The sequence below is a fragment of the Aspergillus steynii genome, assembly GCF_002849105.1.
Source record: "Aspergillus steynii IBT 23096 chromosome Unknown P170scaffold_4, whole genome shotgun sequence".
NCBI lineage: Eukaryota > Fungi > Ascomycota > Eurotiomycetes > Eurotiales > Aspergillaceae > Aspergillus > Aspergillus steynii.
This window is the reverse complement of record NW_020194401.1, coordinates 314,587-333,530: the sequence shown is the minus strand read 5'-3', so window position 1 is coordinate 333,530 and position 18,944 is coordinate 314,587. Positions and strand designations below refer to the sequence as shown.

The 18,944-nt window shown below is 47.7% G+C and overlaps 8 protein-coding genes and 1 non-coding gene across 9 annotated transcripts; 5 read left to right on the top strand and 4 right to left on the bottom strand.

Moving 5' to 3' along the window:
• Nucleotides 1-426: 426 nt before the first annotated feature.
• On the top strand, nt 427-2,925 carry P170DRAFT_446560 (gluconolactone oxidase; the record flags this gene model as incomplete). The annotated part of the gene is made up of 3 exons (XM_024850807.1): nt 427-447; nt 1,448-2,752; nt 2,788-2,925. 3 exons carry the CDS (start codon nt 427-429, stop codon nt 2,923-2,925), a joined length of 1,464 nt encoding a protein of 487 aa, XP_024704020.1.
• Nucleotides 2,926-3,466: 541 nt separating this feature from the next.
• On the top strand, nt 3,467-5,223 carry P170DRAFT_509453 (uncharacterized protein). Its single transcript, XM_024854680.1, has 2 exons — nt 3,467-3,568; nt 3,687-5,223. Exon 2 carries the CDS (start codon nt 3,913-3,915, stop codon nt 5,140-5,142), a length of 1,230 nt encoding a protein of 409 aa, XP_024704019.1. The 5' UTR covers nt 3,467-3,568; nt 3,687-3,912; the 3' UTR covers nt 5,143-5,223.
• Nucleotides 5,224-7,104: 1,881 nt separating this feature from the next.
• On the bottom strand, nt 7,105-7,186 carry P170DRAFT_t91. Its single transcript has one exon. It is a non-coding gene; the product is annotated as a tRNA-Thr (tRNA).
• A 1,383-nt stretch (nt 7,187-8,569) lies between these two features.
• On the bottom strand, nt 8,570-9,603 carry P170DRAFT_425743 (uncharacterized protein; the record flags this gene model as incomplete). Its single annotated transcript, XM_024847664.1, has 3 exons — nt 8,570-8,767; nt 8,831-9,099; nt 9,156-9,603. 3 exons carry the CDS (start codon nt 9,601-9,603, stop codon nt 8,570-8,572), a joined length of 915 nt encoding a protein of 304 aa, XP_024704018.1.
• An 822-nt stretch (nt 9,604-10,425) lies between these two features.
• P170DRAFT_383014 (NAD dependent epimerase/dehydratase) lies at nt 10,426-11,843 on the bottom strand. The gene is made up of 5 exons (XM_024845627.1): nt 11,743-11,843; nt 11,445-11,689; nt 11,239-11,386; nt 10,917-11,189; nt 10,426-10,851 (listed from the first exon to the last, which is right to left on the bottom strand). Exons 1-5 carry the CDS (start codon nt 11,815-11,817, stop codon nt 10,522-10,524), a joined length of 1,071 nt encoding a protein of 356 aa, XP_024704017.1. The 5' UTR covers nt 11,818-11,843; the 3' UTR covers nt 10,426-10,521.
• A 634-nt stretch (nt 11,844-12,477) lies between these two features.
• P170DRAFT_509451 (SDR family oxidoreductase) lies at nt 12,478-13,855 on the bottom strand. Its single transcript, XM_024854679.1, has 2 exons — nt 13,792-13,855; nt 12,478-13,739 (listed from the first exon to the last, which is right to left on the bottom strand). The coding sequence occupies exons 1-2, from the start codon at nt 13,820-13,822 to the stop codon at nt 12,502-12,504; spliced, it is 1,269 nt and encodes a 422-aa protein (XP_024704016.1). The 5' UTR covers nt 13,823-13,855; the 3' UTR covers nt 12,478-12,501.
• Nucleotides 13,856-14,186: 331 nt separating this feature from the next.
• P170DRAFT_464371 (uncharacterized protein) lies at nt 14,187-15,765 on the top strand (the record flags this gene model as incomplete). Its single annotated transcript, XM_024852238.1, has 4 exons — nt 14,187-14,314; nt 14,379-14,956; nt 15,014-15,174; nt 15,280-15,765. Exons 1-4 carry the CDS (start codon nt 14,232-14,234, stop codon nt 15,763-15,765), a joined length of 1,308 nt encoding a protein of 435 aa, XP_024704015.1. The 5' UTR covers nt 14,187-14,231.
• A 335-nt stretch (nt 15,766-16,100) lies between these two features.
• On the top strand, nt 16,101-16,744 carry P170DRAFT_407389 (DUF4334 domain-containing protein; the record flags this gene model as incomplete). Its single annotated transcript, XM_024846680.1, has 3 exons — nt 16,101-16,190; nt 16,243-16,516; nt 16,580-16,744. Exons 1-3 carry the CDS (start codon nt 16,183-16,185, stop codon nt 16,742-16,744), a joined length of 447 nt encoding a protein of 148 aa, XP_024704014.1. The 5' UTR covers nt 16,101-16,182.
• A 611-nt stretch (nt 16,745-17,355) lies between these two features.
• On the top strand, nt 17,356-18,639 carry P170DRAFT_358363 (NADH:flavin oxidoreductase/NADH oxidase; the record flags this gene model as incomplete). Its single annotated transcript, XM_024844284.1, has 1 exon — nt 17,356-18,639. The coding sequence occupies one exon, from the start codon at nt 17,356-17,358 to the stop codon at nt 18,637-18,639; it is 1,284 nt and encodes a 427-aa protein (XP_024704013.1).
• Between the last annotated feature and the right edge of the window lie 305 nt (nt 18,640-18,944).

Genomic DNA, 18,944 nt, shown 5'->3' with positions numbered 1-18,944 from the left:
GGATTTGAAGACTTTTTGAAAACCCAGAAAGCCATTCGATGGACCCTGCCAGTGTCTTACTGGAAGACTCGCATTGATACTTGGCTTTTCTTCGAGCTGAGGGAAGTGCTCGAAGAAGAGGGAATTGACTGGCCGTTTCTAGTTTTAAAACTAGAGGAAGAGGTCAAGCCTTTTCGAGATTCCCTGTGTGAACCTTTCAAGGGTATCGTGGGAGACTTTTACAAGCTTTTGAACGATGAAAGTGACTCATCTGCGTGGTCTGATGACAGAAACTAATATCCGGAATTCTATTGCCAGCGAAAGGATTAATGTGAATTTAGACTATTTGCTGGAGCAGATCTAATGTTTATTATAGGAATCTTTATGTTTAGGTTACTGAAATAATTTAGCAAGCCGCTTTTTCCATAGCCAGCTCATGTATTCAACATGACGGTCTCTTCCTCCATGGTTGCCTTAGCCAGTAAATCTAGCCACTTCTATGGCCACAAATAACCTATCTGGATTGAGAACGTATAATTCGTTTGCCTGGCGATGTTAAGACTGAAGAGCAAAGTCCCGCCCGATTCCTACGTTTTTGTTTTGTTAGAAACAATTCAACTATCGTCCAGTCGTATACGAAATGTAGAAATAGCTATGGTCTGATTTGAGGTAAAGAAAGGGCTTTATCTTTAGGAGATCCCCTTCCATCTGCCAATTAGAGATTGTAGATCCCTTCCTACTTCGTAGGGAGTGGAGTGGCCTCGTGCAGCTATCGGTAGGGGTTCGATGGACAAGGGTTCAATTTCAAAGGATAAAATTAGTGCTGTTGATTTATTCTGACTAGCAATCTTGGATTAATTTATGCCTTCTCAATCGCGTCGGAAATATTGATTTAGATTGTCTTAAAAAAAAACCAGTAAATGCAATAGAACGCAATAAAAGATACAATAAATATGCAATAAAGTGCATCTAAAAAGCGAGGCCAGAATCAGGCCATGAGATGTATCGACTACCCAGCCCTATTTGGATATGGGCACATATATTATTGCATTAGTGTATTTCAGTAAGTGGATAGTATTGGCTTGAGCGTGCCATTGAACCCCATACGAGCTAATGGATTGACATTAATCTGCCATTGATCTGACGTTCACACACTTGCTCCGGGAGACCATTCAAAGTGACCGAGTCGTATGGAGAAAAATACCTTCATTAGGCTTGAGTTATAAATTGGAAGCCAGAACCCTGTTAGGAAATAATCTTCAATTGAATAGTTTCAATTAAATTTCGGCTGTCGTTTCACCTACCCGCAGTCTGGTTTCAGGGTTGCGAGTTTTCTGTCCTCTTTAAAGACAACTCGTTTCCTGCGATGAGGTTGTATTTATTCACTTTAGCGTACCCACCGTCTTATGCTTACCTTGTTTCCCAGCGATTAAGAAATACTAATCGACTGCAAATGTTGGGATCTAAGTCATACTTCGGCACCGCCCTTTTGTCGTTGTTGGCGTTGAATAACTCGCTGGCCGGAGCATACCGCTGGTTCAATTGGCAATTTGACGTGACATGCGAGGCCACGGGTCTATTCGTGCCTAGCGACGAATCGGATCTCATTGACTTCGTCAAGGATCATTATCCGCGACGGACCATGATAAAACCTGTTGGGAATGGTCACGGCTTCGGAAATCTCACAACATGTGTCAGCGATGGAGAGACCAAGCGAGATTCCTATATTGTCAGCCTGACCAATTTGAAAGAGCTACACGTTCACAAGAACAACAACACTGTCACCTTTGGCGGTGGCTGGGATCTCATTGACTTGATCCCAACTCTCCACCATCATGGCCTCCAGGTGTCCAATCTCGGCAGTGAGATGGTTCAAAACTATATCGGTGCTGCAACTACAGGCACCCATGGAACCGAAAAACAAAAACAAAACATTGCAAGCCAGATCCTTGGTCTATCTGTGTTGGATGCCACGGGGAAAATGCATGTCATAGACAAGGAACAGACTCCGGATCTTCTCAACGCCTATACCATTGCTATCGGAGCCCTAGGGGTTATAACCAAGGTCACAATTCAGGCTGAGCCGGTTTCATATCTGAAGCGAACCTCAAAAGTAGTAGAGAGACCTTCGAACATCACTCAGCTTTACCAAACCATTGCGGGATTTGCCGAAAAGTATGAGCAGGTTAACATTCTTGGCCCTCACTTGGACTGGGACCCAGCCACCAAAGAGCCCGTGCCTCGGACCAACATCACACTGGTCTATTGGGTGGAAACCAACTTCAGTGGAGTTCAAAACTGCTCCACGGACTTCTGCGCAAACGACTGCGCCCGCTGTGACCGCAGCTATTTCTGCTACGATTACAAAATGAACGCGATCGCCACACCTCCAACAGGCATCTGTTATCGCGGCTTCATGGGCCAGTTTGAACATTTCTTTCCAATGGAGAATCTCGCTGCAGCGGGTACCGATTACTTCAACTATGCCCGGGCCCAGGGTTCTCGTTTGGAGCCATATCTTACAGGCAACACCCTGACCGACGGTGTTAAGGGGTATGAGAGCGACGATGTCACTGTGATCACCAGATTTGTCAAGGGTGACAAGCACTGGTTGTCTCCTGTCAACACTGACAATCTGGCGCACAATGCCAGTGGAATATTCGCCACATTGGGGTATTCCTGGCTTCCTACCTATAACAACTTCACCACGCAGTGGTTCTTCCAGGACCTGCGAGCTAGTACATTCCGAAGTTCGGCGAGAAGTACAATATCCGTCCGCACTGGAACAAGATGATATTCAACAACAAGACCTATGCTTCCACTATCTACACGAAGGTTGATGACTGGCTCGAGATCCAGAAAAAGAACTATCCGCATTGCCAGTTTCTCAATGAGCTTTTGATTGATGCTCTGGGGATTGATCGTTGTAAGACCCTGTTCAATTAGAGCACTGTTATTTTCAGACCGTTCCGTTCTTTTTTATATTGCCCTGGCTTGGCGATCCACTTCTTATCGATGAGGAAGGGTTCTTTTGTTATTCCGAGACTTTATATAGCCTTTATCTCTTGTTGTTCTATTGTATTGATGTGATAAACTCTCCTGTGCAATCCAAAGACTTTAGAGACTCGACTTGGTAAATGTATTATAAGATCTAGGATTATGCTATTTGGCTATATACTTTGCGCTCTCCCCCAAAATTAACCTGGTACTGCATCAGATAAACCTGTTCATGTAGATATTGCCTCATCCCATGTGGAAACTAAGCATATGAGTGGAGGTTCCATGGATTTGAAACAGATCCACCGACCAATCAGTCACTCTGAATCAGTGAATTGTTACGAGGCAGCCAATCAAACTATACTCCTGTCTCGGGGCCCACCTGAAAGTTCATCGCCTGAAGATTATGTAAACCTGGCTATCCACATATTGCTGGTGCCTAGATTCACCAAGACATTCCCAAAGCTTCTTTCACATCATGACCCCTGAAGGATCAGTCTGGAATTACAATGGCAACAACTTATGAAGTCGACAAGCAGAGACACTCTCGGTCCAAGGCTCCCCGAGTGAGGACCGGGTGCAATACTTGGTATGGGGTCCCTATTCAGTCTCCAAAGGCCTAGGTGACAGCACTGACTGTATCGATGAGATTCAGCAAGTGGGTAATTCCGCCGGAGCGGCTATTGAGCAGACGAATTGACGGTTCCTAGAACTCGCCGGGTGAAATGCGACGAGACAAAACCCACTTGTCGGCGATGCCAGCAAGACCGGCACAAGTGTGATGGCTACGAGATAGCACCTAGACTGAAACCCGGCCCCAAGCCTAAACCGAAACCGAAGCCTGATTCAGCGCAAAATATTCTTCTCTTGCAGAAGATATGCAGAGATGCGAAATTAGGCAGAGCGCTTCTACCCCGCCGACAAACCAATGCACCGATGCAGCCCAATGATATCCAACAACCCCTAGCATCTTGGCACATGAAAATTCCGAGAGTTTTACCAGAGAGGCTGTTCACCCATGACAAGGATGCTGCATTATTGAATCATGCGCAATTCTTCGTGCTCGACCAGATGGCCTCCGTGTCTGACCCTGCGGATTTCTGGTATAGTTATGCCATGCCGCTCGCTCATATCGAGACTCCTCTCAGTTATGCCTTTTGTGCACTAGGGGCTGCTCATCGGCACTTCCTGCTCAGCGGACCGGGGGACCTGAAAGGGTCTAAGGACGAGGTTTTAAAATCCGAGATTATCACCATCGAAAAATACAACGCCGCGATTGCCCAGATCCAAGAATATTCTCGCCGCGAACACCGAGGAATAGATGGATACATTCCACTGATATGCTGTGTGGTTTTCATCTGTATTGAGCAGCTGCTTGGCCGTTACACAGAGTCTGTCACTCACCTGCAATCGGGATGTTGTTTGTTCCGCTCTACCGTGGATCTCCCGGGGATGTCGGCCCCAGGGGACTTGAAGAACGCTTTGCTGAAGGTCTTCTACCGACTTGGTTATGACGCGATCACTATCGGTGAATGTGAAGTGCTTGGATATTTGCCTTGTGATTTTCCGATGCCGGACATGGGCAGTCGAGATCAGCCCTTTGCGGATTACGATGAAGCCTCGAAAATGCTAGGCCAGGTGGATGTCATCCATAATGCTTCCTATGCCTCACCGGCCGTTGTCCACGTGTCTCAGCCGACAGAAGGTCGCGAGTACCTATTGCAGGAGTATAGGGCGTTGAACTCTGCGCGAGAAGCATTCGGGATCTGGAAGTCTCGATTCAAACTCCTCCAGCAGTCTGGCATTCCAGCACCCGAGCAGGAGCCACAAGCTTTGTTCTTCTCTTTAGAACAAAGCGTATGGGCCATGCTGTCGGAATTGACGACGTTTGAAGACCCCCCTAGTATTGAAAGCTGTCAGGCTGTTTTGTCCAACACAGAGGCTGTGGCTCTCATGTATCAGTCTGAGAAGCATCCGACCTTTAGCTTCGGCGGGGATCTGGTCCCTACGCTGGGATTGATCTGCATGTCCTGCGAGGATCGAGAGACTCAAGAACGCAGTCTTTCTGTCTTGCGCTTATTACGACGAAGGGAGGGGATATGGGATAGTGTTGAACTCGCCTACGACTGCGAAACACTGCTTTTGACTGGTGAGCTGCCATGTTGATGCAATTATTCAATGCCGAATTGTCTTTGGGGTAATTTTGATGTAAATCTAAGGTCATAATTTGGATTTCTAGACTGTGGCTGCTAAATTTGTGCATTTAGTAAAGATATACTTCTATTTTAGTTACTCAGACATATATATATCGTTTATTAGCTGGTAAGGCTGGGAGTTTTGTTGGTGGGAGCCCTACTGAAGCCCAGAACCGATATGTGCATGTTGATCATCTCTAGCCAGCCTAACGCAATTAGTTATGAAAGTTTCCTATATACTTTATTCTTTCTTTCCAAACAGCACATACGACCACAGGGTGAGGAGAACAGGGCTTCCCGTCCGCTCAGCCGTACTTAAGCCTCACGCCGGCCGGTTAGTAGTTGGGTGGGTGACCACCAGCGAATCCCGGCTGTTGTATGTTTTTGCTGTTCTTTTTGTTGTTCTTTGCTAGGAGACAGGGAAGCCCGCGGTGCGTACGAAGTGGGTGGTGATGTTGATAGAGAGAGCTCACGGGGACCGGGGGGTTCACAAGTTGGTCATTTCTAGAAACAACGCCGAGGCTAGCTCTTGTACAGCATAGCACTTTTTTTTCCGTCCTATCAATCTTTTAAGCCACTTCCTTCCGTTCGGGCTCCATATTCGAACTCACAGGGCGTGGCCAAGAACTTTGGCCCGCTTTCAGCCTCATGCAAACGATAATTTCAGTATCCTGGCACTAGTTGAATTTGATATTCCTGTTTCAAGTTTTTTTTAAGGTCTTTTAAGGGATTTCATTTAGGGTGCTAGTGTAAAAAGCGCCGGGATACTCGATGTTCCTCCCACACAGCTAAAAAGACCAATATGCAACTCTGTAGGAGTTTTAGTACCTAACCTGCTAGTATAGTATCATATAATCTTAGAAGGGTCTTACTCATCCAAGACCCCTCTGGGTCTTTATATAGGCCTGTTACTAATAGCTAGAGCCTTAAGAGACTACTTTATATACATCTAAATTGTCACTAGGCGCCTGCATGAAGACCCAGAGGGGTCTTGGATGAGTAAGACCCTTCTAAGATTATATGATACTATATATAGCAGGTTAGGTACTAAAACTCCTACAGAGTTACATATTGGTCTTTTTAGCTGTGTGGGAGGAACATCGAGTATCCCGGCGCTTTTTACATAAATGTATATATTTAAAGTAAAACAAGGAACTTTCGATCATATAATTAGAGCTAATCTAGTATCAGAGCAGTTTGCATAATATCAGAGAATTTTTTAAAATTTAAGATAATCCGGGATTAGAGTACATAACTAATTTGATCCGGTGTCAGAGCCCTTGTCTTAGCATTCTGACACCAGATTGCCTTAAAAAATCAATTAATCCTGACACCGGGCCAACTGTATGCTGTCGCCACCTCCACGGGAAATCTACACACCGCCAAACACGGATCTCATGCCCCTGGAGTGGACGTCTGGGTTGACATCCTCGACCAGAACAAAATTGATGGAAAATGTATGAATTGAGCTAACTAGTGGAAACAACTCGATGAAGCAGAACGCACTCGGCGGGTCGTTGACCCGGACGTCGATCAGGTGATCTCAACACCTCCCTGCAATGCCCATATTTCTTTCCCTTGCTTTATTTGATCAAACTTTGATGATGATGTCATATAGACGGAACGGAACGGCACGGAAAATAGAGTTTCCGGGAGATCCCGAGGGCGATCAGTCAGCTGACCGGTCGCAAAGGCTCGGGTACCTCAATCTTCGCAAGGCCGGACTATCAAATTATATATCTGGCGAAATCAGGTACAAATACTGTGGAAATGCAAAAACGAACAGCGCCTTAACACTGCTGGCAACGCCAGACAGTAATTGGGCAAGTTGCTGGGACCTACGCCTCGGTAGTACCCACTCAGTTGCACACTAACAACTAACTAGCAACCTCGTTTTCCGGATATCAAAAGCAAAAAGACAAAGCAAATTAGATGCCCCCACGCGGGATTGAACCGCGGACCTCTGCATTAACTCGCTATACGAGTGCAGCGCTCTACGACTGAGCTACAAGGGCTTCTTATGCGAGCAAAAGCTGTGTAAAAGTAGACAGATTCCCCGGCTCAAAAGCACAACAGAGTTTGATCAACAAGATCAGATCCATGGATCCCTCCCTCTCCTTATATTGCGGTCTTTGGCCGCCCATTTTGCGGTCAAGAGGAGGCGTGCGTAGTCTCTTAATAGCAGCAGATTTCAATGGCTTCATAACGGGCCCAAAAAGCTACGAATTATCTTGCCAGTTTTCCGTCTACTGTTCTCCAGGGAAACTATATATCTACTCCACTAAAGGGGCCGTAATACGGTACATTTTTAATAGATTATTTTATGGGTCTGCTCTCGCAAATGGCGGCACACTGCACTATGCTATGTCCTACCCACCTGGGCAATGACAGCACTGAAAATGCTAAATGCCGTGATTCTGAACAAGAGGAGAAAGTCAAAGCTCTCTATTGATTTCAATAGTAGTGGTGTTACGTTATATGGGGCTCTTATTTCAGTCCGGTGAGCCACAGAGCTCGCGTGGTCTTTACCCGAGCAAAACCTTTTTACGACTCACTCGAGCTCTTCCAACCCTTTACGATCTTTTCTTACCTACTTTAAAGTAGGTAGTTAATTAGTACATTATGATTCTAGGAGCTACTTTGTATTTGTTTCCATAGAAAACACAGTAGGGCTGTTCTCGCCGTGTCCAAAAAACCTTTTAATATTCTGATATTGTCAGACCTTATCGACCGATAGAGGTAACGCGGTGTCAGACGCGACAGTTAAAGCTAGAAACTGCCGCACTAAATCCGAACACTGCGCCAACTACGACCCCAAGCAAATTTCATCAAGGACTGGGGTGACGTTAGCGTTTCTGGGGAGACCTATACATCAACCGACGAACAAGAGGCGTCATGGTCTCGTGATTACTTCACCGGCAGCGGCCCAGGGTATGCTAGTAGGGTTGCAAATTATAGCAAAGCCCATGCATGAGACCATGTTGCTGCAGGCAGCGAGTGTGATCGAGGATGTACTTAGGGCATAATTGACACGTGATACATAGTCACAGTGCTCAGTACCAAGATGTTGCTGCTCGTGGTTCTCCACCCAACACTTTTTCCAATCCATAAATTACAAGCTTTCGGTCCAGATTTATCTAGTTATTCGACTCAAAAGTTCAACGTAACCATAATTCCACGATGATAACACGCTACGGGTAAAGACGATCATAAAACTTCTGTGGGTGGATTGGATAATCTTCTGATCTGAGCAATTTTAAAACTGGAGTTTTTTTTAGCCTCTTGCAGGGATTTGTCTTTCGAGATATTGTCTCTCAATGACACTGGTGTGACTGACTTTGACCTTTCGAGCGTAAGAAATAACCAGAGACAGCCCTGGTAACTGGTAACGAACGATGTCAAGCTTCTGCTGGCCTGAGGTTGGTTATTCCCATGGTCATAGTAGCGTATCTTCGGAATTCGTCTAATTCCCAATTCCAAACGTCGTCTGGGTTTCTCCCATCGGGCACCTTTCCCTCAGGATAAAAGTCTCGCCGATAAAAAGTCACGAATTGGGCAGCGTGAGGGGTGCCGGGCTCTGGAACGGGAAAGACTTGCTGGAACACGGATTGCATATTAGTCTCGTAAAAACGATAGGTGATATATTATATAGTGCTCACAATTCGAGAACCAACGATGCCGTTCCTGCGATGTAACTCGAGGGACCCAGCTACCTCTCCATTGTCTCTCTCATCCCACTGTACCACAAGGACAGCGTTCACGTATGGAGCTCCACCCTGCAGCCAAATATCCTTAACCTCTAGGAGGTTAGCCCACGGCTCATGTCCACTCTCGAAAGCAATACAAGGGAAGCGGAAGTTATTGCTGGGAAAATAACCACCACCATCTTTGTAGGCCTTCTCATACGGGGCAGAGAATCTGTAGATGCCTATTTTACCATCCTCGTTAGAACAATTCGTGTATAGAAATTGTGGATCTTCTCACCAGCGTTAAGCATAAGCATTGTGTCTCTCAGTTCGTCCATGGTAAAAAACCCAGAACGAACGGCGTCGAACTGTCCATTGATCACCCAACTAGACAGACCGGCACGAGCGTTTGAACACATTCTGATAGATAATCGATGCACTATGGGATTGTACTCGACGGTCGGATTGCGGGCTTCAACATCGCCTTTATCACACAGTGTTTTCGCGACCTCGAATCCTACTTCCGGGGGGATTCCCAGTTTCTCATGGTAAGTAGGCCCTTGGGCGTTGATGATCCAGTCTGTCAACTCGAACCACAGCTCCAACTGCTCAGGGGTAAGGTGAGTAGGGCTTTGGTCGGGCTCGCTTTCGTAATCTGCCTCAGAGAACTCTTCAATCGTAAGAGGAGCGGTAAGATGAGCAGGGGCCTGATCAGTCTGACTTTCGTTTTCTGACACGGAAGACATGATGAACGGTGGTGATACCCGAGATTAGGAACAAGGTCTGCCAGTGGACGAAAGGGGGAGAATTAAATACCACGAGCAGTGCGCGAAAGATTTAGGCTGCAATTACTGGGTGAAACAGGCACAGAATGTGAAAGTATTAGATCCATGGTTGGTCATAGGCCCAATATGTCATGTTGACATGGAAGGCTTCCAAAACCTTAAACGCAAGGGGGAACCGCCAGGCTCCTCGGTTCATAAATTACAAGAGAGGTAGAAACAGAGACATTCACTGGAATCAGATTTTAAAAGGGAATAAATTATCTAGCAAGCAAACATCACTACTTTCTTCGGTGGTATCGTCGATAGGATTATAACTAGTGCTGATTGACTTGTTGTTCGCGGCTAATACAATAACTGTCCATTATCTGGATAAAACTTCTTTTGGAAAGAAATTGAGAAAGTCTGATAGTTATTTCAAAATAAGCCTAAGCAAGTCCTAAACCACAGAATGAAGAGGTCGACAAAAAGAATGCCATCCAGCTGCTTGTACTGCCTGGATATACCGTGCCTTTGACTGGAGAGGCTTAGGTTTGAAGATCATAGATCGAGGAGCGTTACCGGAAAACATTTGCACAGTTTACATCTAGACAAAAATTCTTAAATATGCAGGGTATAGATTTAGCCGTTAGAGCTTTGCATTCGATGAAGCACTAGATTTTGAAATCCATCTTGCATATGAAGGTGGAATCATATGCCTTTATTATTACTGTATCCCTTCTCCAGCACATGATTTTTGAGTGAACCCCAAGATGGCAGACACACAAATTCATATTAATAGTTTGTATACACAGTGCACAGATATTTGGCACAGGAAGAATACTCAACCTCCCTATCAACCCCGGCTATTTGTAAGAAATAAACAATCTGGTAGACATAGAGCTAAATAACACGATTCTCAATCATCGACCGAACCGTATCCGTAATGCTAGTCTCTAGATCCACATACTCCCACTTTTTCTCCGGAGTTCCCTTAGCAAGAACATCCAGACTAACACGCATGTCCCACCCTGTCGGGTGGATTCCCGGGGGTAGACTCTGGGCCGGATTTCCCTCGGGAACCCGATCCTTGAGCTGCGGGAAGTTTTTACGGATAGTGTTAGCCACTAACTGAGGTGCAATGAGCCCTGAGATGAGAAGAATGCGCTGGTTTGGTGCCGCTGGGTTGGCGAGTGCGTCGACATGGCTGCGTGCGACGTCGCGGACGTCAACCTATTAATTAATTAGCCCAATATTATTGATGATTTACGGGCTAGAATTAGCTCGGAGGCACTTACAAAATGGTAAAAAGGGAATGCTACTCCCTCAATCTGCTTGTGCGTGCCATCGATAAAACTTCCAATAGCGAATTGATTAGTCTCATTGATCGACTTAGGCCCCGAGATAGGGTGGAGCATTGGTCCCGTAATTATATCCGGGTTAATAACAACCAGCTCGAAGGATGGCGAGTTTCGTTTCATGAACTCCCAGGCTGCGGCTTCTGCGCGCGTCTTGGATACATTGTAGCCTAGTACGGGGTCACTTCGCTCGATAGCTTGTTCTGCTGTCACCTGGTGGCACGTTAGATGAAGTTATTCAATGAGTTTTGAACTTGCTTACCGGGTTCCAGTCTTTCTCGGTATATGGTTTTCCTTCGCGACACATGTCCTCGAAGGAGTTGAGGACGGATACAGCACTGCCTAGTAGGACAAAGCGCTTCAATGCCGCACCACCGTAGTGATGAGTTGCTTTGAGAATTTCCGTCGTTCTGTATGCATTAGTTGGCTTGCTCTCTCTTGTTGAGAATCAGGCACAGAAAGACATACCCCATCTCCGCAGGCTCGATCATCTCCTTCCGGATATCGGAGACCTGGAATCTCAATGGCGAAGCCGTGTGGATGACATAATTAAACGGCGTTTTTGCATTCTGAAAAAGATCATCGAATGGCTTGGTGGACGTGAAGTCAGAGACAATTGCGAATTCGATCTTTCCCTTCCACTCAGGATGCGTCTTGATGATGTCGTCCGCTTTGTCCTGAGAACGGACGGTGGCTGTCACAGAGTATCCCCTCTGCGGAGAGTTAACGATCTAGACCATGAGCCGGAACAGTGCTGGAAACATACATCTATTAGGATGGACAAGATATGAGAGGCTACGAAACCATTCGCGCCGGTAAGTAGGACATGCTGGGTTGACATTTTGATGCTTATGCTGTCAATCAAATAATACTATTGAATATGAAGGGATGAGATTGCATTTGTTTCCGAGTTGAACATGCCTTTTTATACAATTCTCCTATAACCCCGGGATTCAACTTGCTCAATCAATCCCCGATGGTACGACTGCAGAAGTCTGTGAATCAATGATGTCATGGCTACGTGGTTCGACATATCTGCTGGCCAGTAGATTCAGAGCAAGAAAACCTTATTCGCAGAAGTCAATTTTGTAACGCCTCAGATCTGGCACTGGCGATTTGGATCAGAAGATCCCTGGTTTCGTCGCGGACCGAGAAGAAAAGTGGATCCAAGGGCGTAGGGCGTCGTAGGGCGCGCTCAGCGTGGAGGAACTCCATCCCGACAACTTCGCAACGCTTATGAATTAATCGCCGGCCAACGCTGATCACAAGGTGCGAAGCCACATTGACGCATGCCAAGTGCCTCTGGAATTAGGAATGAAAGTTTTTACCACCGGAAATTACTAGGAATGGAGGACTTGTGATTTGTTCTTTGATTAGGGCTCGACTAGACTACCAGGATGAGCAATGCGTGTCCTAACTTGAAGAGGGATGGAGACTCTAGTCTCCTAGTGTCTACGTGGTAACAGGAGTCAAACATTCCACAACTAGAGTATGAATTCCTAGAGCCACACAATTTTAGACTACACTAAAAATCCCGCTTGAGTTGATCAACAGGCGGCAAAACCCCCTCTTTTTCCAGGATCTGGAAGGTCTCTTCCAGCTCGTCCCAGGTATCGGCATACCCAGTCCACCCCAGCTTCCTCGCCTTGCTCATGCTGGCGACACAACTCCAATCCCGACCCATCGTCATCACTAAGAAGTCCCACGTAGCCTTGTCCCATGCGTCTTGATCCAGATGGTATCTATCTCGCAGCTTCGCCCACGCCTCATTCACGTCCTTTCGCTGGGCCCATTTGATAGGATTGACCTGAAGAAACAGGACTGGGGGATTTTCTACCTCCTTGTCAGAGGAGATACCCAGTGACGATCCCTGGACCTTCAAAGGAGGCTTGTTGGGCAGGCGGATCGTCGAGGCCTCGTAGTTCTTGAACCCCTTGCTATCGGGCACCCCGCCGTTAGGGAACATGGGATCAGGGATCTTGCAGCCAAACCGGGCAGCCAGACGCGGCCAGAAATTCTGGAAAGACTCGGTGTCGCCGTTCATCACGTTAAAGATATTGTTCCCGGCTTTAGGGGCCGTTGCGGCCCAGAGACAGAACTTCGCGTGCAGGTTCGCCGACGTCCAGCAGTTAAAGGTGAAATAATTCGCCTTACTACCGGGATAGGGCAGTTCGGAGCCGGGAAGAGCTTTACTGACGGCACAGTAAAGACCGATAGACGTTGCTTCGTTCATGAAGTTTCCGCGTGCGTACCCGAGCACGTCTTCGGGAAGGGTGGCTACCCACTCCCAGTTGTCTTTGGCGGCGGCATCGGCGAGAATACGCTGTTGCTCATAGTAGAAGATAGTGGGCCAAGAGACGCCGCCGGCGTTGTTTTCAGGAAGAGGGTCGTCTTCCAGGAATGGCTGCTTGGCCTGTCCGATATGGACACCGTATTGCTTGAATCCGCAGGTTAGAATAAACCGTTTGATGCTCTTGTTTGCCCCTGAGATATTGAGGGCCTGGATGAAATTGGTGAGAAGCACTGCATTCACACGAGACAACTCGTCGGGATCGTCGCGGGCCAAGTAGGCGCAGAAGTAGATGTACTCGGCTGAGATACCTTTCAGGCTTTTTGCCATTTCCTCAGCGGAGCCTTGAAGGTCCAGGGAGACATGCTGGATCTTTGGATGCTCGTATCCGGGGTTTCTTCGAGAAAATGAGTATATTTTGTCGTAGGAACCGTCCTTGATGAGGTGGTGGACAATTGCACTACCGGTGATACCTGGTACATGATTAGATGAAACGGGAGACATAAAGGAATTGAATGCAAATACCGGTGGCACCAGTGACAATGGCTGAAGGCATTTTTAGTCAAGCTGAGAGATATCTGTATCGTTGTCTCCTAGAATGTTCATCTAGGTGGATGATATCTGTCCGATTTATAGACAACCGCGGATGCCATGATCCCGGTGCGGGGACTTTTTTTGCTGCTGATTGGTAAGGAGCAGAGAAATCATCCAACGTGACGTGCATGCAGACCCCGATGAAGGTGTCTACGCCACAAAGCCTGATGTCATGCAGCATAAGGGCAATGTAACGTCAGGACGATTGAGGCCAACCAGGGAACCAGGATGACATAAGCTGCCTGGGTGCTTCCCGAATCCCCAGACTTCCTGTTATCCACGTCCGTCCTTCTCCTAGCTTTGACCCAGGGAACGGCCCACCTTCTCTCAATCGCACATGTTGCTTTCATATAAAAACCGAGCACAGAAGAATGGAACCGGTCGATCCATTTCCCAGGCCTTTTCGGATGCTTTTGAGACCTGGGAAGGGATCTCGTGGCAAGAATGAACGGGGGTAGATTTCTCCAATAGCCACAGTTCACACCGATAAACAAGGCTTCAGGCTGATATGGGACTAGATCCGAACCTAATGAAAAGGAGCAATATTCAATCTCGTTGGCCAGCGATTCCGTCGCCCCAAATGTTTCGAATATGCGGGATGAACAGGGAGACAACCCCATCACCAACCAGCATTCAACGCGTTCACAACACGCGAACGAGAGAACTGAACATCAATTCGATTCAGGCTTAGCTTCTTTCCTGGAAACTCATGAAGATTCGACACAGAATTCGGCAGGAGCCTTGCCGCACGACAATCTACCTTCCATGCCCACCACATTCACCGTGCCGGAGAACTCACGACATGAATCCACAGACAGGCAAAGAGAAAACGACCAAGCAACCTATATATATCCGCTAATAAATCTTCATTATTCATATAACCCGGAAGACCCTGCCATGACCCGAAACGAATCATCACACAAACAACCCTTCAGACCCGCTCGAAGTCAGCGAATCGAAAAGCAATCTCGTGAAAAAGCACGCATCTTCCCATGCACATTCTGCTACGACAAATTCAAAAGAAAACACGACTGGGTTCGCCACGAGCGATCGCTCCACCTCGATCTCGAGACCTGGACCTGTGCCCCCGATCACGGTACGTCGATTTCTCCATCGACGAACCAGCCACACTGCGTTTACTGCGACCATCCAGATCCCACGCCAGAGCATCTCGAAGAGCACAATCACAATGTGTGCGCCGGTACCGATCGAACTTTCAGCCGAAAGGACCATCTTATGCAACATCTTCGCCTAGTTCACCATGTCAGCCAGGTTCCCGTCATTGAGAATTGGAAGAAAAATGCGCCTCCTTTTGTATGTCGATGCGGATTTTGCGATCGGCAATTGAATGGGTGGAAAGAACGAATGGATCATTTGGCAGTTCACTTTCGCAAAGGGGCTACTATGCACACGTGGAAGGGGGATCATGGGTTTCCTCCCTCGATTGCCGTGCAAGTAAGGAATGCGATCCCGCCGTATCTGATTGCACAAGGAATTCGGACATCGCCCTATTTACCCCGAAGAAACGATGCTTCCAGTGAGCAAATGGATCTGGATCAGATTGGCTTGGCGGGCCCAAGCCGTACTTCGAACCTTGAATCCACGGACAACCCACAAGATTCATCACAACAGGATAATTTGCCTGAAGATATTCAAGTTTTCTCGGATGTCATTGCCCTACATATCAGTAGGTTTGCCCGTGAGAACATCCAGAAGGGTATCTTCCCGACAGAGGAAATGTTTCAGAAAGAGACGCAACGCTTGACGGAAAATTGGAAACAAATAATAGCGGATAATCTAGAGTCCGTGACTAGATTTCAGCAGCAACAAGCGGAGGATGTACAAGGAGACGATGTAGCCTCTACAGACCCGGATCTAGATACACTGCTTAATTTCCTTTCATGATATCCTTTATTCCAGGTTTATTGTGAATCATTCAGAATACAACTAGATGTACTCTCTCAGTTTAATTCTTTGTTCATCGAGCAGCAATAACTTTAGAAGTAAGATGCCTCATAATGTGGATCAAAATTTCCATAAAGGATACGGGTGCGGCGCTGAGAATAGACACATCAACTTATTTAAGACAGCCAATCGATTTAGAGCTTTGCAGTGCTGACAGAATCCAGACGCCAACCAGGTAACCCCCAGTCGCTAGTCGGGGATTAGATCCAGATCTTAATAAACCCAATTGCCCCCTTGAATTATCTCTCCGAACCATTTCTCAGCAGGAGTGTGATGTCAGTATATAAATGCTCTCCTATTTCCCTCGAATACATCCGGACTCATTAAACACCTTGCTCGGAATTTTTCAACTGCAGAATGTCATCGTATGTCTCCCTCTACAGGTTACTCCTTTCCTTTTATGCTTACAGTCCGAAGTGTCCAAGAACAGTACCTCGCGCTGGCCCACTCGGCTGGCAAAGTCGACCCCTCTAGGATAAACGCTCTCTTCGATCAGCTGCAGCCCATCAAACCCGAGCATCTCGTGGGTGAATGGAGCGGCGGGTTCTTTGACACCGGTCACCCGGTGGCAGACACGCTCAAGGAAATCAAATGGGTTGGAAAGTCATTCAAATCGGTTGAGCACGTCGACCCAGTGATTGTGGATCGGGACGGAAAGAGAGCCAGTTGGGGCCAATGGGGCTTTGCTACCGTAAGACTGCCCTTTCAGCCCCAGCTAATAATGGTTATGTGTTGCTAAGTGCAGATGAAACAGGTTAGGGAGACGGTGTACCGAGGCGTCGTGTCGGCCACGATGATCTATGACGACAGGCCCGTTTTCGACCATTTCCGCTACGTGAATGAGAATTTACTTGCGGGGGTTATGGAGGGGAAGGGATTGAATGGTGCGGGTGACTTTTTCTTCTATCTTGAGAAATAGGTAGTCTTGTAGCAATCTACTTTGTGCTCGGGTTCAATATCTACCAACTTAAAATCGCGTTGTAATTTCACCAGCTAGACAATAATGAAGCTTTAGAATCGTTGACACCGTCCAGATGATTCGATCCTACCTTGAACTTCGTGGAGCCCTGCTTCGTGTCATTTTCTGCACCTCAACCACGGAACCAAGCTGATCGCCACACCCCCTGGTGGGTCTCCGAGTATCGACGCCCTAGGGCGCATCTGAGAAAGTCTCCGCTCGGGACTTGTTCCTCCTGGAAAGTTTCCGTGCGGGATATGGTTTCGCCGACAAGAATGTCGGAGACTTTTCAGGGGAAGACCCTAGAAATCAGATAATGAGCCTAGTAGCGCAAAATAAGGTGCTGACAAGATATGCCCATGAAGATTATAGAGCCACCTCACTAATGCATAGAAATTTTCTAGAAAATCGGAGATATTCGCGGAGCATCTCTTTATCATTTCTAAGCACTCGTCAAGCAAGGTGTTATAAAAATGGACAAACTCACTATAGATCGTATGTCAGACTGCTCAAACGATTAACCTCCTCTGTTCTGTATCGTACTCATCTCATATCATCTCTCATCCAAAACCATGGCTAACTGGCCCGACATCCCCTGCAAGCCCGCCGAGGGCACTTCCTACTTCACTCCGGCGCAATCCCCTCCCGCCGGCACTGCTCGCAACCCTCAATCGAATGGAAAGCCGATCCCCAAGCTCTTCAGCCCCCTCACCATCCGCGGACAAACCTTCCAGAACCGCCTCGGCCTGGCGCCTATGTGCCAATACAGCGCCGAGGATGGCCACATGACCCCGTGGCATTTCGCGCACTATGGCGCCATTGCGCAGCGCGGACCCGGCATGATGATTATCGAGGCAACGGGCGTGCTGCCCGAGGGACGCATCACCCCTGGCTGTGTTGGCCTGTGGAAGGACTCGCACATTGGTCCGCTCCGGCAGGTGGTTGAATTCGCACACAGCCAGGGGCAGAAGATCGGTGTTCAGTTGGCCCACGCTGGTCGAAAGGCTTCGACGCTGGCCCCTTGGCTAGGCGGAGGAGTCGCAACCAACGCGGTTGGCGGATGGGTCGAGGATCTCAAAGCGCCGAGTTCCATTCCCTTTGCCGACGGAGGCATTGTGCCCAGTGAAATGAGCGTCCAGGATATTCAGGACTTCAAGAATGCCTGGGTTGCGGCCATTGACCGCGCCTTGACCGCAGGTGTCGACTTCATCGAAATCCACGGTGCCCATGGATACCTCATTTCCTCGTTCATGAGCCCCTCCGCGAACCACCGCACCGATCAATACGGTGGCAGCTTTGAGAACCGCATTCGCCTCGCCTTGGAGATCGCGGAACTGACACGTGAGACCGTGGGCCCTAAGATGCCCGTCTTCTTCCGCGTGTCCGCCACCGACTGGCTGGAGAAGAGCCTCCCCGACGAAAAAGGCTGGAAGATCGAGGACACCGTGCAGTTGGCTCGCGCGTTGGCAGCCCAAGGCCATGTGGATCTGATCGATCTCAGCAGCGGTGGCATCCACAGCGCGCAGAGAATCACGTACGGCGCCGGGCCCGGAACTGCTTTCCAGGCGCCTTTCTCTGCGGCCGTGAAGGAGGCAGTCGGTGATCGCTTGTTGGTTGCTGCGGTCGGAATGATTAACAATGGGCATCTCGCTCAGGAGCTGTTGCAAGACTATAACTTGGACGTGGTGCTCGTCGGAAGAGCGTTCCAGCGGGATACCGGCATGGCGTGGCATTTCGCCAAAGACCTCGACGTGGAAATCTCCATGGCGGCGCAAATTCGATGGGGATTCACTAGTTCGCGCAACTCGTCGGAGTACATTCTGCCGAACTCGATGAAGGCGTCTATTTTTGAGTAGTGGAAGGGTTTTGTTTGGTTTTCACATAGAATTATAGACTTGCATTCTGATAGACTTGTAGACTTACATCAATAATATGGATCATAACCTTTTCATTTCTCTTTTCGCCAAATAATAGGTCGAATAACTATCTCTTCGTTTCCCGGAAAGTATTGACATTTTGGATATTTGCTCAACTGTCCAACAAGCCTAGCACTGTTTTAAGATTTTCACGACAATGGGCTGAACCATACAGGGCTCGGCTACAGTCTCAGTAAATGGTATGTCATATTGGCCAGATACAAGCTCCTAATAACTGAAAGTGC